The following is a 16,585-nucleotide window of genomic DNA, read 5'->3' as shown; positions in this document are numbered from 1 at the left end:
AGACCTAACACAAAGTCGATCAGGATGTCATTTATATAATCTATCAGCCCAAAGTACAAAATCATTTCACCACTGAAATGTCATCATTTTCAGCTGCATTCAAGTTGTGGTGCGTGCCATGCAATTTTGCCCAGGACAAACCCCTAATTCCTACTGAAAAAAGTCAAAAAATCTCTAGTCTCCATACAGAGAAGACAGATCCTGTGTGTTAAGATCTCACCTGAAAAAACAAAAAAGTAAGCTGCTGGAAATCAACGTAAGGAGATCAAAGACAGGTGAGAGTCAAGCCAGGATTCAAACTTGTGGTTCCCTGGCTAGGTATTTCACAATTGATGTTTAGATCTCCAAGACAGTCCCATAAACTAATTTAAACTTTTAAAAGCTGCACATAGATGCTTGCCTGACAAGTTTGTAGAACAACACAAGTCAGACGTGAAGCATTATGTAAGTAGATGGGGATAGTGCTGAGCTGAGACTGAAGCAGACCACTACTTCAAAGCAGTAAATAACTGACTGTATTTAAGCAACAACTGCTGTTACCTTTAGATTGGACAACTAAAGTCATATAGTGAGCAGAGTAATAGCGCTGCCAGAAATCCCTCAGCCTGGTGTAGGTATCAATATTATTCGTTTTAGGGTCATGTTTGAGTGTCTCTGCATTGCCTGTAAATATATTTAAAAAAAAAAAGTCAGTTATCTGGATACAGATATGCCAGAGCCTCATATAACATAGGATCACAGAACCCAGTCTTGGACTCCTTGAGTACCAAAAACTCCCAGTAAAGCCAACAGGAATTCTGCATGTGCAAGGGATACAGGATCTGGCACAGAGTGTTCTAATGGCATAAAAACCATGAAGAAATGCTGAAACATACACAAATTTTTTTAACTAATGTTAAGGTTCTGTATTAACACACAAAAACAACTGCTAGAAAACAGAGTTAAAGGAACATCAACTTTGAAGTTACACTTCACTCAGTTTTTACTTAGTATTGTTACAAGTAACAAATATTTAAAAAAAAAAGTGTTTTCTGTATGTTCACTTTGTGCACTGTGGACAGCTCTTGGTGTATGGCCTTTTTGTTTCCCCTATTTATGCGATGCTCTCTCTCCCCTATTGCAAATTTTGTTTGTTTGTTTAAAGGAAAATGTGATTGTAAAACTGCAACAGTTGTCAGGAGAGATTCAGCAGTAGATTTAGCACAGGGGTAGGCAACCTATGGCATACATGCCGAAGGCGGCATGTGAGCTGATTTTCAGTGGCACTCACACTGCCCGGGTCCTGGCCACCGGTCCAGGGGGCTCTGCATTTTAATTTAATTTTAAAAGAACCTTCTTAAACATTTTAAAAACCTTATTTACTTTACATATAACAATAGTTTAGTTATATATTACAGACACAGAGAAAGAGACCTTCTAAAAACGTTAAAATGTATTACTGTCACGCGAAACCTTAAATTAGAGTGAATAAATGAAGACTCGGCACACCACTTCTGAAAGGTTGCCGACCCCTGATGTAGCACATGGAACTACACTCCATTTTTTAACCTGACTGGATTTCAAAGCTGATAGGGTTTAACACAAGCATTATCTTGTAACTTATGCACACCAGCACACTTGGGGCTTGGTGCAGAAGGGCTCTCCTAGGACCATATGAAGTGAATTCTCTCCCACCCACAAGACTGTGCAATGGCAGTGAAGCAACTCTTCAGCTGCTACTGCAGCCCTGAGACTGAACCAACCCTTTTGAAATATCTTCCTAGACGCAGTCCTTGTGAGCCCACATGTACTTTTTTCTTTATGTCCAAATACAAATCTTATTTTTCCAAGGATTTTTAAAGGAAAAAGACAAGAGGTTATGCAAACCAGGGCTTCCCTAGAGAGCATCACCAGTACACTAACACAAAATGACCATGAGCCAGTCTAATTAGCATCAGCTAAACAGAAGGACTACCGTTGAAAATATATTAAATAGATATTGCACCTTTTAACCCAAAGTGTATTACTGTATTCAGAATGAAGAACTGTTTTCACGCATTTCAATTGCCACCAGATTTTAGTGTGATACTACAAATAATCTCATATTGTTAAGATATTTTGCTACCTTTTCTAACACCACATGTTTAATGAAGTCTTAGAATGTCAGAGAAGAACATACCCCAAAAGAATTTCTTCATAGGATGCCCAGGCCTGGCAAGGCTTCCAAACAGCATTTCCTTTCTGTTTGCATCAGAGGGTCTTGCTAGTTGATACTCTGTTAATTTAAAGCATTAGCACTGTATTAATCATCGCTATGCGAGGCAATGTTGCTATGTAACTAATACTTTACAGGGGACACATTACATGGAGCAGCACTGGGAGCATTTTTTGCCAGGCACATGAAGCAGCAGTGAAGTAGTTGAACTACATCACTTACCCCCATGCTCAAAATGGACAAAGAAGAGAACAAAACCTTGAGAGGGATAGCTCAGTGGTTTGAGCATTGGCCCCCTAAACCCAGGGTTGTGAGTTCAATCCTTGAGGGGGCCACTTAGGGATCTGGGGCAAAAATCAGTACTTGGTCCTGCTAGTGAAGGCAGGGGGCTGGACTCGATGACCTTTCAAGGTCCCTTCCAGTTCTAGGAGATGGGATATCGCCATTATTTATTTTTATTTAACCTCAGTTCATTGCCGAGAAGCCAAGTATGGGGAGGGAAGGGGAAACGGGGGGGAGGGACATTTAGTGCCCAATCCTGCAACGTTTTGCATGCCCTCAACTTCCATTTAGTGGGAATGGAGGACCGGCAACACCTTGTGGAATTGGACCTTTAAAAAGAAAGTACAACAGAACAGGTTAAATATTACTATTCCTTGTAGTTTATAGCCAAAGTTTATCTACCCTGGAACTCCAGCAGGATTATGAAATCAAGAGATTGAACACTGAGCTGCTGAAGCATGAGGGATTCTTAGACTGTTTTAAACTCTGTTTTTGTTAATAACTTTAATTTAAACTCAGCCCCCTGAGAAGCACTTCAGAGAAAAAACATCCTTGTTAAAGATCCTATTGCCCCACCTTCAGTGGAAGGGATGAGAAAGTTCACAATACACATTTGGGGCCATTAGTATGTCCTCTAACAAAAATCAGGAAAGACCAGACTTATAATTCCTAACTTAAACAAGAAGAAAAAATATTTTTAATATTTCCTTAAAAGCTCACCCTCTTCAGGTCTTCTTTACATATCAGAGCATCAAAAAGCAGCAGCTAACCTTTTCACCTCTTTGCAGATTATCTCTAACCTCGTTCTTTTTCATTCTGTACATCAGTTCTCTTTTGCTTCACTGATTTAGCAAAGTTTTTCAGACGTGCTTCTGTCAGATATAAGTACTGCCTTATTGTCAGAAAACCTAGGTACTCCCTGCCCAATTAGATACTACTTTGGGCTTTACTAGAACATGTGGTGAATAGAAGTGGAGCGCATTGGTTACATTTGAGGGAAACAGCATCTAAATAAATTCAGTACTTTAAGTGCAATATATTGTTATACCAAGCATCAAACATTCTGAAGAATAATGGTGAGGTGGAAAGAATAATGGTGAGAAGGACACTACACTTACCACTGTCCACAGCCTCAACTTCCCGGTCAATTGCATCCCTGATCATTAGTGGGTGAATGAAGAACTGTGCCCACCTAAAAAATAAAGAAAAATGGTAAATTTCATTTCCCCCCATTGTCTAATGGGCAGAATAAAAACAAAACAAATACAAAAAAAATTTCTATAACAAAAAAAACCTGTTTTTGTGACAAACATACACTGTTTTTACATTTAGGATTTGTACCAGTTCTTAAAGCCTTTATAGAAAATTTTATAAAGCCAATTTTTAAGTATTCTTAAAAACAAAAACAAAAAAAAACAAAAAAGGAAAGGCCCCCTGCTCTTTGGAGTGGAAGTGTGTTGGTAGGACATGGTACCATAGAATGCACAGTTATCTGCCTTTACATCCTAAGAATGATCATATCAGTGGTCCATCTAGCCTGATTCTCATCTCCAATGGTGGCCACCAGTACCAGATGCTTCAACGGATAAGGGATTAAGCATTGAATTTTTAAATTCAGTTTGACAATATCAATGCAGTTGTTAGGTGATTTGATCTTGGAGTAATTGACAAGCTGTTTATGTATAAGTGTATTTTTAGAGACTGGCAAGAGCTTTGGGTAGGTTACCTTTTACTGGAGACTAGTAAACAATGAAAATAAATAAACGTCTAATTATTTTTTAAAATCCTATTCAGCTTTTTGCTTTAACATCATGAGGCAAAGCATTCCATAGCTTCATTATCCACTGAACTAAAGAATATTTCCTTTCATTAGTTTGTAATTTGTTGCCTTTCACATTCATTGGCTGCAGTCATTCTTGAATGAGTCAGGTTAACAGGAATTACTTTTTCCTATACCATACATTACTTTACAGACTATCATATCCTCTCTTTGTCACAATAACCCCATCCTTTTCAGTCTCTCTGTAGAAGAAAAATCTTAACATACCTCTAAATTTTTTGTTGCTAGTTTCTAGACCCCTTCAAGCCGGTCTGATTTCAACCCTTAAAGGGCTGAATTCTGCCCTTACATGTTTGCTCATAGCTCCCATAAAAGCAGCACTCCCATTGTGTGTACCTTCTCAGGCAAACCTTAGCTCAATCAACATATTAATGGCTTTGATAAAAACACCTAATTGCAGTGCAGCCTAGTTTCCTCCTGCAGGAGGATCAGGGGCAAGAAGAGGGAAATACATGTATTAAAATATTAAACTTGCACTTCTCAAAAGGAGAGAGAATATTTTTCTCCTTATGGCAGGAATCCAGTTAGACTGATGGAGCTTTATTGTGCTAACATATCATATGGCCTGGTGTGAGCAAACTCAGTGATCTTTCATGGCACTAAACATGTACTTTCTTGAATAGTATTGTGGACAACATAAACTAGAGCTTTTGTAAGACTGAAGATTCTCTCTTTTTTGAAAAGAGACTTAACCAAAAATTAAATAGCTTCAGGGGCACATATTTAAAAGGAACAGGCCACTGAAAGATTCTAGCTGCACCTCTCCTGAGTAGCTGATAAATGGAATTAACTAGAAATGGCAACAACAGGAGACTTTACTATAAAGTCCTAAAATATAGCCAACATGTTATCTGCAGTAAACACACATTGTGCATGTATAGTTACACAGCCCATGGCAGCAAGCCTCCCAGCCCAGTTTGATAGAGTTGGGCTATCGGGGCTTGCATTAATGCCCTAAAAATAGCATGCAGACAGCGCTTTGGGGGCCAGGCTCTGAAGCCAAAGAGGGCAGACTTCAGAGCCCAAACTCCATCCTGAAACACAACTTCAAAGTGCTCTCTGTGATGTTTATGGAAACATGTTTATAAGTATGAATATGATGTACCTGGAATATGCTTCATGCAAAAGGTCTCTTGTAAGGTATCATTACAAAGCTTATAATCTACTGAGTGTGTTCATCCTATTTGTATGAATGTATCCTTCTTGTATCTAAAACTAGAAATATGAAGAATTACTCTGAGGTCCTATTGTAATTATGCAAAGTGTGGGCCATTAACAGTGGCTTAGGATCTTGATGGTTCCCATTAACTAGAACAATTGGTTGTAAATGGCTCTGTTTACTTGTAAGCCTTCCTGTGTTCCTGTTAGTCAGGCTGGAAAGAATGGAGGTTTAAGGTCTCACAGGACATGTGACCATGTCACCTGGTACTGGAATTCATTTTAAACCTAGTACTTTTCCATTTAGAAGGAGGGGTGGGGACCCAGAGAGACAGAACAAAGGGGGCTGCCAGTCATGAGAAATCCCCTAGTTACCACCTGAGCAGGAACTAACAAGAACTGTACCAGGGGAAAGGATTGGGCCCAGACTAGGAAGGAATCTAGTCTATGAAAGAAGCTTATTGAAACATCTCTGAGGGTGAGATTTACCTCTAATCAGTTTCTTAATATATTAGGCTTAAACTTGCAGGTTTTGTTTTATTTTGCTTGGTAACTTACTTTGTTCTGTCTGTTATTTCTTGAAACTACTTAAATCCTACTTTTTATACTTAATAAAATCACTTTCGTTTATTAATTAACCCAGAGTAAGTGATTAATACCTGGGGGAGCAAACAGCTGTGCATCTCTCTCTTTCAGTGTTTTAGAGGGTGGACAATTTATGAGTTTACCCTGTATAAGCTTTATACAGAGTAAAACGGATTTATTTGGGGTTTGGATCCCATTGGGAAATGGGTGTCTGGGTGCTGGAGATAGGTGACTTGATGAGCAGTTTTTGGTTAAAGTCCGCAGCTTTGGGGGCATGGTTCAGACCTGGGTCTGTGTTGCAGCAGACTAGTGTGTCTGGCTCAACAAGGCAGGGTTCTGGAGTCCCAAGCTATCAGGGAAAACGGGCTCAGAGGTAATTTCAGCACATCAGGTGACAATCCCAAGGGGGTCTCTGTGACTGAACCCGTCACACTGTCTACATGCTATTTTAGAGCGCTAGCCCGAGTCCATCAACCCAGATTGGAGGCTCACTGCCACAGGCTGTGTAGACATACCCATTGAAATCCTTCCTCCTCTCTTAGCAGGTGCACAAATCACCTTAATCCCAAGAGAATATACACAACTGTGAGGTACAGCTACAATCTCAAAAGATAGCAAGAGATCCAAAAGTCAGTCAGTCCCTCCATCTATGTCATCTGTTGCAATAAGGAGACCTCTAAAAATTCAGTCACCTCTGGCTCCCTTCAATCAGGCCAAGACAAAAAAATGCAAAGTTACAGTCTCCTCAGGCAGATACAGATCATGTTAGTCTATTTTAACCTAACCTTTGTTCGGTATGATCGAGTTACCTGTCAAGTGCTTCTTTAAAATACTTCCTCTGTACATCAAACTGGAAGACTGTCCGTTCACAGTCAGTTGAAGCGTTGTCACTGCCCCCATGTTTCTTCAGGAATGCGTCAAACCCATTCTCATCTGGATACTTCAAACTGCCCATAAATACCACTGAAACAAAAGCCATCAAAATTAGGGAGATTTTATAAACATTTGATTGCAGAAAGACAGCTCACAGAGCCATCATGTAGAACAAGAAGTAATTACATACTGATGGCCTGATTTTCCACTGCCTTGCATTTTGTGTAGTCATTTACACCTGTAGCAAGTGGGTGCAAGATGCTACCAAATAAGAATACTAGCAGTTTACAGCAACTTGCCACAGACAAACAACTATACCATGGATAAGGAGTTGAAAAGCAGGCTGGTCAGTTACTGTGGGCCTAACATCATGCAATAATTCAGGACAAGTGTTTCATGTTCAAGTATGTCTTTAAGCCACAACGACTGAGTACATTGATCTGAATTTGGCCGTAGTGGTCACTATACAAAGGCCAGACATGCAAGCTATCCATCCCCACCTCCCATGAGCCATTTGTGGGCTCATCTGCCACTGTATTAGTTACAGAAAAGTAGATCTCTTTTATTGGACCAACTTCTGTTGGTGAGAAAGACAAGCTTTCAAGCCACACACAGCTCTTCTTCAGGTCTGGAAAAGGTACACCCAACAGAAACTGGTCCAATAAAAGAGATTACCGCATCCACCTTATGTCTCTAACATCCTGGGACCAATAAGGCTACAACTACACTGCATACAGAAAAGGAGAGAGAGGTGAACTAAAAGGGAAAAAGTTCAGTATTGATGGGATATAAAGCCCCTAAATTTCCTCCTAGTCAAGCCTATTTGACAGGAAAGTCAAGATTTAAAGAATAAGCAAGAAGCCTATCCTGAGGGAAACATGAGGCACAACAATAAAAACAAAGGTTCTGGTTGTGTTCTCACATACCCTGATGTAAATCAGGAACAATTCCACTGAAGTCAATGGAGTTACATGGGTACAAAAGCAGTGGAAGAGTGTGCAAATCAAGACCAAGGGTTTTAGGGTTTTGTTGTTGTTGTATTAAAGTACCTTCTCTCTCATATGTGTTTCCTGGGACTACCCATGAATATCGGAAAGCTTACAAGATAACCTTCAAAATACACTTTAATAAAAACCTATCTTGCCATGTTTTGGGAGACACTCCCTCAAATTCACAAGACCACAGAGAAAAATAACCACTCAAAACAAGAAGAAAGAAAAATCCACCACTCAACTATGGCTCTCGGAAGAAAATTTTAGAATTGCTATTGGACAATATTTGCAAAGGAGCAATTCATTGAATCAAATGAAAATAGGATCAGGGAAAAGAAGAACAGTTGAATTCAGAATTTTGCTAGAGACCTGCACATCTAACCAGATAAATCTGAATCAATCAAGCATGCTTTTAGTTCTCTGAGAAAGGCTTGGTCCACATTTATAATAGATTAAGTGTTAGAAAGCAGAGTCTGGGCACAGATAAAGAGAGTGGGGTGTGTGTGTGTGTGTGTAAATCTACAAAATACAAAGTTAAGGAGTTGATTCTTACGACTAATGTATACATCTTTTTATTATGTTTTGCATTCTCCCTTATTAAATTATGTTATTCCAAAACAGTATACTCCATACTTTAAAATTAAAACAAACTGAACTTCAATTATTTTATACTAGTTACAACCTATCACAAGATTTTAGATAGGAAGAGTTATTTTGTATGCAAACAGTCATTAAGCAAGAATTCTACATGTAGGTGGAGTTCAGTGGGGAGAAATCTCAGGCACAAGCTATCTGAAATGGGAAAAGAGTAATTCTGCAGTCTAGAAGGCTGCTTCTTTAGTGTCTTATATAAAGGCAAACCTACATGGCAACACATTTTTCACTGAAATAGGAAAATGTGAAATATAAACAGATACATACTGTGTTCCAGAAAGTGGGCTAATCCAGGTAGGTCTTCAGGGTCAGAGAAGCTGCCGACAGCAACGCAAAGGGCAGCTGCAGACTAGAAAATGCACCACGGTAAGAGTCATTTTTCAAAATGTTATCTGGTAGCAATGAATCCCACACCAATCAAGCAGTTACCCTATTCCCCCCAGGATCAGAAGAGGAATATGGACCAGGACTATATTATGTTTCATTCTACTGCTATTCCTGCTGCAATCACTGGGCAAGCACTGTGTTCATGAGTAACAGCACAGGCTCAAACCTGGGCAAGAGATAGGGTCTCACATAAGAGTGATGAAGGCAATATAAATACAAAGATAAATTAGGTAGGGGACACACACATGCACGGAAGACTAGCCTGCTTGTCTGACCACAGCACGTCAGAGTTTGTGCCTAGGCAGGAGTTCTCCGTTTAACAATTTTTCCATCATGTAAAATTAGTACATACCTGCTTTTCTGTACAACCCCTCTTTCTTGTCTCTTCCTTTTCTGCTAGTTCTTCCAATTCACTGTCATCGGGGTCATTGAGATCCTCATCATCTCCACCATTATCATCTTCATCATAGTCATCGTCGTCATCATCACCTTCTTTGTCATCTTCAATCTCTGCTCCAGAGTCATCATCCTCATCACTTTCATCCTCAGATTCATCACTGTCCTCCCCCTCCGAAGACACCACAGAAGGGGCAGTGTCCATGTTATTTAAATCCGAAATCAACAGCGCACACAAGCCATTTTGTAATTTGATGTATCTATAAGAATAATTATATGACTATTTAGACTTTTTACTTGTTTCCTAAAACCTCTGAACCTCGCAGAAAGTTTGAGTGTTTCTGGATTTGCCACAATTGTTCTGAGCTCTTCAACTGAAGTTCCTTAGTCAAACCCTCTAAAATCAAAACAACTGAAGATCTAAAGCAAGATGAATAATTTCACCGTGCAAAAGTAAAACCAGAACTTAATCTACCAGTACATTTTTTGCTGTTTAATTAAATATGCCTTATAAGCTGACATGGGCTTAACTTTTATAAAACAGCCTGCACATACATTAATTCCTACATTATTAAAAACACATACAGTTAAGGATAACAAGGCCCAATCCCCAATTCAGATTTTCCAGATCTAGGTTTACAAAGTATGAAAGGAAGATGTAATATCATGAGACTTCATTGTGTTTTACTTGACAATTATCTTTATATGAGTGAATTATTGGTGCAGCTTTTTTTTTTCCTACACAGATGCAGAACATTTGATTTTCGAGTGCTCAGTCTGCTATGGTAGCGTACATTATATGACAAACTATACAGGTGTCAAAGTATGACAGGAATGTGAAATATCCAGTGTTGTTGTAGACCTGTTGGTTGCAGAATATACACGAGGAGCATTTTAAGAACTAATGGAGAGAAATGGAAGTAGCTCAAAGCACTAGCAGAAGCCAGATGAAAGTTTTACAGTGAGATAAAGTCAGTGGAAAGTATGTGAGCTTTTATTACATTATGCAACTTTAAAAAAAAAAAAACACCATCAAATGCTGCAGTTGCTATTTAAGAAATTCTTTCCCTATGTCAGATTAGTTTCCTGAAGCAAATACACCTATAAGTGTAACTAGTTTTATGCAGACAGACCTTCGGACCTAGAAAGCTCAGTGAAGTGAATGGGACGCTACATTGCCGGTGCAATGGTCTACGCACAAAGAGCAGTTTGTAGAAGTGGGTCTTAATCTTTCCTTAAGTCAATTTCTCGAGACTCCAATCATTGTTGCTCTGAATTTCCTCCCAGCTGACGCCTCTTCTTCACAACAGAGAGAAGATATCACTTCTCTGCTCCATGACTTTAAACTGGTACAGCCTAAAGAAAATAACTGGCTTTCTTTGCTGTTATTATGCAGCAAAATTTGTAACTCGCTGCCCAGTGTTACTCCACAACTCCTCTCAGTAATACAGCTTTCACCCTCCCCTCATGTATGCACATTGGATAATCTACTTCCACAAAAAAGCTAGCGGTGTATTCTTCTCCAGCTGATTCTCATTTGTGTTTTGTTGAGTGTTATGAAGTTATGATTTACATTCTACAGGGCCAAAACCAACCTAAAAGGCTAAGAAGTCCAAGTCACCACCTCCGCGTACTGCCCCTCTGTGCAGGGATTTATCATCCTTAGCACAGCCAAGGAAGAGGATCACATTTACCCAGTAGGGTAGAAGCCCTCCCTTCACTTGATCTGGAAGGAAAAGCCAGACTATTATTAGTTGGAGGTATCATGACAATAGCTTTTAAAATAGTTCTCTGTTATGCAGAAATAATTAACTTTTGAGACAACCCCACTCCATGCACATAAGTCTACCCCACTACCACCAACACTGAATCTTAATTATACCATACATACAAATTTGGAAAATTATTTACAATTGTAACTGCATAAGTATCAAGTCCAACGCCTTAACCACTCGGCCATCACAGCTGTTACACATACACAATTCCAAATACTGCCTATAATATTTACTCGAATCCCATAGAACTCAAAGCACATTCCTCAACTGATGTAATTTCAGAATAGCTTCAAGATGCCTGCAACTGAACAGCATCAGTTATCCTCTTCACTGATGGAGACCGTTAGCTTCTTCAGTTTTTCATGGCCCACAATTGGTACTCATTTGCTAGTGATCAACATGAAGCTTGAGGTAAAGCAACACAGCATCCCTATTGTTTTGGAAGAAAGATTTGACAGAAGCCATATGCTGGTTTGGCAAGTTTTATCTTTTAAAGTCTTCATTATTTTTTCTGTACTCACCACACTTCCCCCTATAAATAAGTGAGCAGATGATACTACTGTGTATTTACTCCCCACCTCCAGATCATCACTGAAGATGTTAAGTAGTAAGGCAGAGAAACAGATTCCACGAACAAAGCTGTGGATGAACTAGGCAACTGCTGAAGGCGCTTTGGTTTCAGCCAACAAGAATCTAAAACAGAGTTAGGTAATGCTAAGCAGAGATGCTAGTTGAGCTAATTGTTCACTTTTTCCATGTTTTAGTCACAGCTGGAAAAAAGAGAGAAATGTAATCAAACTATAACTGAACACTAGTTACTGCTAGTATCTGAGCAGCATGTAGGAATGATGGACTCCCATCACTGAACCTAAAACACAAAGACACTAGGGTGGTGTATATTTTGGTTGCTTTTTAGAAATTCTTCATTGTTGTTTGTTCAGACGAGACATTGGCCACAGAATAGCTAGGATTTTGTTTTTAAAAAGGGATATAAAATGTAAACACCATAGCTAGCATTAACAGAACACTTATTCTTGTGACAAGTTACCTCCTTACATGTCAACTAGCCAAAAAAACAGCAGGCTAGAGCCTCTGCTCCATCCAGCAGAGGAAACTCCATTTACTGAATTAAAATCCTAATGCTGATATAAGATGCTTCAGATATACAGATGAACATATCACAGAGTATTTGTGGGTAATAAAAGTGAGAATGCTCAAAACACACAACTTATATCCAAAATTGCTGTCAGAATGTCACTTTTGTTCTTGTATCAGAGGGGTAGCCGTGTTAGTCTGGATCTGTAAAAAGCAACAGAGGGTCCTGTGGCACCTTTAAGACTAACAGATGTATTGAAGCATAAAGCTTTCGTGGGTGAATGCCCACTTCGTCGGATGCATGGGCATTCACCCACAAAAGCTTATGCTCCAATACATCTGTTAGTCTTAAAGGTGCCACAGGACTCTATGTTGCTTTTGTTCTTATAACTAATAAAGACTGAGATACATGTCAATTTAGGTTAAGGAACATTACAGGGATACTGTAATTATCTAAGTACAAATATTATAAACCCAGGAAACGCGGATAAGGTTAAACTTAAAGAATTCCAAACATACACATTAATGGTATGGAAATGTTCAGTTAAGGCAACTGAATGATGGCATGGCACAGCTACTGTGTGGCCCGGCTATTATGACCTAAGACATGGATATTTTTGTCCCAATTAACCAATCTAAAATTTTCCCCCCATTATGATGTCACTAGAGGGCAGAGGTACTTTGTTTTGTTGTGTGAAGGGTGTAGTTTGGCAAGAGGTAATGGTGGCACACTGGCATCCCTGGGACACAGAATTAAGGCTATGGTGTACGGTCTGTGGTGTACCGTAGTGGTTAAGCATGTGTCTGTGAGTGGAGAAGTAGACGGCATATATTGTTAGACTACCTGCTTTTTGAATACTTTGCTTATGGGTTGTCAGATATAGCATACAGGAACACCAAAGTTGTGTTCTAAGGGTGAGATTTTCAAAACCATTCAAGTGCCGGCCTAACCCCCCTCCCATGGAAATCAGTGACTTTTAACCATTGACTTCCATCAGAGAAGAGTTAGGGCAGGGTTCGGCAACCTTTGGCATGTGGCCCGTCAGGGAAATCCACTGGCGGGCTGGGACAGTTTGTTTAACTGCAGCATCTGCAGGTTCAGCCGATCGCAGCTCCCACTGGCCACGGTTCGCTGTTCCCACCAATGGGGGGTGCGGGAAGCGGCACGGGTTGAGGGATGTGCTGGCCGCTGCTTCCTGCAGCCCCCATTGGCCTGGAATGGCAAAATGCAGCCACTGGGAGCTGGCTGCATGAAGAGTACCGCCTTCACACCCAGTGGCAATTTTTTTAGCCTTTATTCTTCAGGACTGAAAGTTTAGCATTAAACAGAGGCTGGCACACAGAAATCTCCATAAGAGAAATCCAGTTAACTGGCCTCTTTAAAAATGGCTGCCATATATTGTTCATTGGGATGAAGGCTACAGGAACTCAGTGGCAAAAATGGTTAACTGCTCCCAGTGGCACATAAAATTAAGCTGCATTCAAAGAAGATGTGTGTGCAGAGACCACTCTATCATGTGGTCATATCACTTTGGTTAAGGACTCCATTAGCGAGGCATTCGCTTTCACTTTTCTCTCAACCCACAAAATTAACTTTGTTAGTACCCGAGGTGTTATCTAAACTAGGAAGAGAGATGGCCTTTTTAAAAAGTGGGGGACGCAGCACCCTTTGAAACACCACTTGCTGCCTAGTGTAAAATGCAGATTAACACCTTTAAAATTAAGTTAGCTAGTGACAGGGGTGTCAGCTAGCTAACCATTTAAAAATTGTTAAACTATCTAAATAGATGGTAAATTATGCTTCAAAGGGTTAGGTGCATGCATATTTTTTTTTTAAAAAAATACGTATAAATAGATCCAGGGAAGCTACTCATCACAACAAACAGATGTCATGTCCCACCATTAGATGGGCCACTTATTTCCATCTTGTTTAGCCACTCCCACTACATTATTCTGCCTCTACCTCCTTCTTCTTGAAGCAAATGCCTTGTTGAATTCACAGCATATTTAAACACAAAATAATTCTCCCCTTCCCCAGCTTAAAATTAGGTAAGTGCCTTGCTCACTTAGAGCCTAAAGCACATGGGTGCTAAGTCACATACTCCCCAGACTGGTTTCCCTCTTGCTTGACAGAACTAGTTTTTAGTGTGTCATTGGCAAGTTGGAAAATTAAAGCCAGACCTTTATTAGAAACTTTTGACAGCTCAGCAACATTAGTCAGCGGCGTGATTTTTTGGGCAACATTTTTATACCTGCAAAAACTCTCCTGTAGAAGCACTTACAAGTGCATAAGGGTGCTTTTACCTATATAACCTCTTTCACATAGAAAACAGGTATAAGTTAGATTACATTGCCAAAAAAGAGGCTTTTTGGTAAGTCTAACTACGCTAAGAGTTTACTGGTAAAGCTATATCAGCAAATGTTTCTAGTTTAGACCTGGCCATACATTTTTAACCCTGCAAATATTAAATAGTGGCAGGACAGTATAATGGATAAGGCTTACAAGATATTGCCAGCTCTACTGCTGACTTGGATCTCTCCCCAATGCCAGCCCTCTACTGTTAAGATGTAACCTCACAACCTGTCTCCTTCCTTCAACCTGAACCCTGTACTGCTTGGAGACCCTTTTAATCTATATTCCTCTTAACTCATAACCACTTTTCCTCCCCGGACACCAAACCTCTAATGTTAAAAGCCTTAACACCACCCCTGCACTGTTCAGAGACCCAGCCCCTAGTATCTTCCCCACATGCACTCCAGTACTGTTTATCGCTCACTCTCCCAGGCTCCGATTCCCTCATTCAAGACACTTCTCTTCCCCTTCCCCCTAACGAGGTCTCCACTCCCTTACAGGCATCCTACCAATCTTGTATCCTTTCCCCAGGGCACTTTTTCCTCTCTTGTTTTCCCTCAAATATCCATCTCATCAGGAGAAAAAGCTGAGGGGAACAAGCAAAACACAACTTTGCTAAAAGCAAAGGAAGAGGGTCCCCTTCCCGCCTGGATTCCCCCAGAGCTCCCCTTCCCCCCCCCCCTCCCCCCCCCCCCCCCGGAGCAGGGGGCAGTATTTCTAACTCCATTAGTTCAAAAGGCAAAGTCAGAATCCCACAGGTCATGATCACGGGCTGTGACTTATGGTCCAGCTTCTGGTTTCTGAACTCCCGCTAACCACCCGCAACACGTGTGATAATTATGGACTAAAACGTCAGCCTGAAGTGCATTCAACGTGTACACAAAACCCCTAGTTCACCCATGCCCCAGCATCCCCTCGCGCTACACGGAGCCCTCCCCGGGTCCCACTGGCAGCTCCCCCAATGCTGGCTCCCTCGCCCCGCACTGTCTCCAGCAGGCTGGGGAGGGAGGCTCCCGTCCCCCCTCACCTGTACTGCTTGGGGTCACTGGGGGACTTGACAACGTCGGGGTCCCCCAAGTTGGGCTTTGCCCTGCGGTCCCCGCCTTCCTCCTCAGACTCCTCCTGGAACAGGCGGCCCTTAGCGTCCCGGCCGCCCTCCCCGACCTGCTGCCCCGAAGGCAGGTCCGGGCAACTGCACGAGGCCTTGTTCCTGCCGGGCATGGCGGGGGAGCGCCGAGGCTGCTGGCTGGGGGGCGGCGGCGGCTTCGGGGCGGCTCGCACGGGCCAGCTGCGGCCGGCGCCTCGGAAGGCCTGGTCCGCACCAACTCTCGTTCCCGGCCTCCTCCGCGCTAGGGCGCCTAGGGCCCTCCACATCCACCGGTCTAGTCCCCCTGCCCGCCGGGCCTCGCCCCGGCTCCGCCCCCTCCCCGGCACACGGCCTCACGCTCCCAACCAGCGCCCGCTGCAGCTAAAGCGATTCTCACGTAGGCCTCCCCTTCCAGCCAATCAGCACCCGACGTCAAGACCACATGGCCCAGACGAGCCAATCGTAGCCCATCCAGGCCAACTCGCCTCTGATTGGCAGAAAGGACGCCTATGGCGTAAGGACGGGGTAAACCATAGTGATCCGGGAATGGGGAAAAGCGCGGAATCCAGCCAGCGGCGAAAAGGGGAGCAGGATAGAGCTGAGTATCAGGCTCCCTGCGGGAATTAGCCTGGCTTCTCCCCGCCGCCTCCTTTCAGGGCTCGGTCTGATTAATTAAGCCTATCTCCCCGGTCGTGCGTTGGACGCTTCCAACAGCCGGTTTGGAGACGGTGTTTCTCTTCCCATTGGTTCTATGAAATGTCGCTCACTTCTAGCTGGACCAATCAGCTGGCGAGGAAGATCCCACCCAGGCTCGCGTGAGAGCTGGTGGGAGTATTAAAGTGCAGGGTCTGGAGGGAGCTGACGGCGAGCGCTGGCCTGGGGCTGGGGCTGGAGGCAGCACCAGGCACGTGGAT

At 41.9% G+C, this 16,585-nt stretch overlaps 1 protein-coding gene across 2 annotated transcripts in view; it reads right to left on the bottom strand.

Annotated features, from left to right (window-relative positions):
• The window catches only part of NRDC (nardilysin convertase), a 43,089-nt gene extending 27,083 nt beyond the window's left edge, over nt 1–16,006 (bottom strand). The window contains exons 1-7 of one of the 2 annotated variants that reach the window (XM_054037651.1): nt 15,612–16,006; nt 9,318–9,621; nt 8,846–8,927; nt 6,869–7,022; nt 3,595–3,668; nt 2,159–2,254; nt 541–663 (exon numbers count right to left, since the gene is read on the bottom strand). In XM_054037651.1, the coding sequence (XP_053893626.1) occupies nt 541–663; nt 2,159–2,254; nt 3,595–3,668; nt 6,869–7,022; nt 8,846–8,927; nt 9,318–9,621; nt 15,612–15,958 (1,180 nt within the window). In that variant the 5' untranslated portion in view covers nt 15,959–16,006. The remainder of the gene's footprint in view (nt 1–540; nt 664–2,158; nt 2,255–3,594; nt 3,669–6,868; nt 7,023–8,845; nt 8,928–9,317; nt 9,622–15,611) is intronic. The other variant, XM_054037652.1, reaches the window with a different exon arrangement.
• Nucleotides 16,007–16,585: the final 579 nt, after the last annotated feature.

Source organism: Malaclemys terrapin, chromosome 8, assembly GCF_027887155.1.
Source record: "Malaclemys terrapin pileata isolate rMalTer1 chromosome 8, rMalTer1.hap1, whole genome shotgun sequence".
NCBI classification, from domain to species: Eukaryota; Metazoa; Chordata; order Testudines; family Emydidae; genus Malaclemys; species Malaclemys terrapin.
The sequence above is the reverse complement of the archived record's forward strand: the minus strand, read 5'-3'. Positions and strand labels throughout refer to the sequence as shown.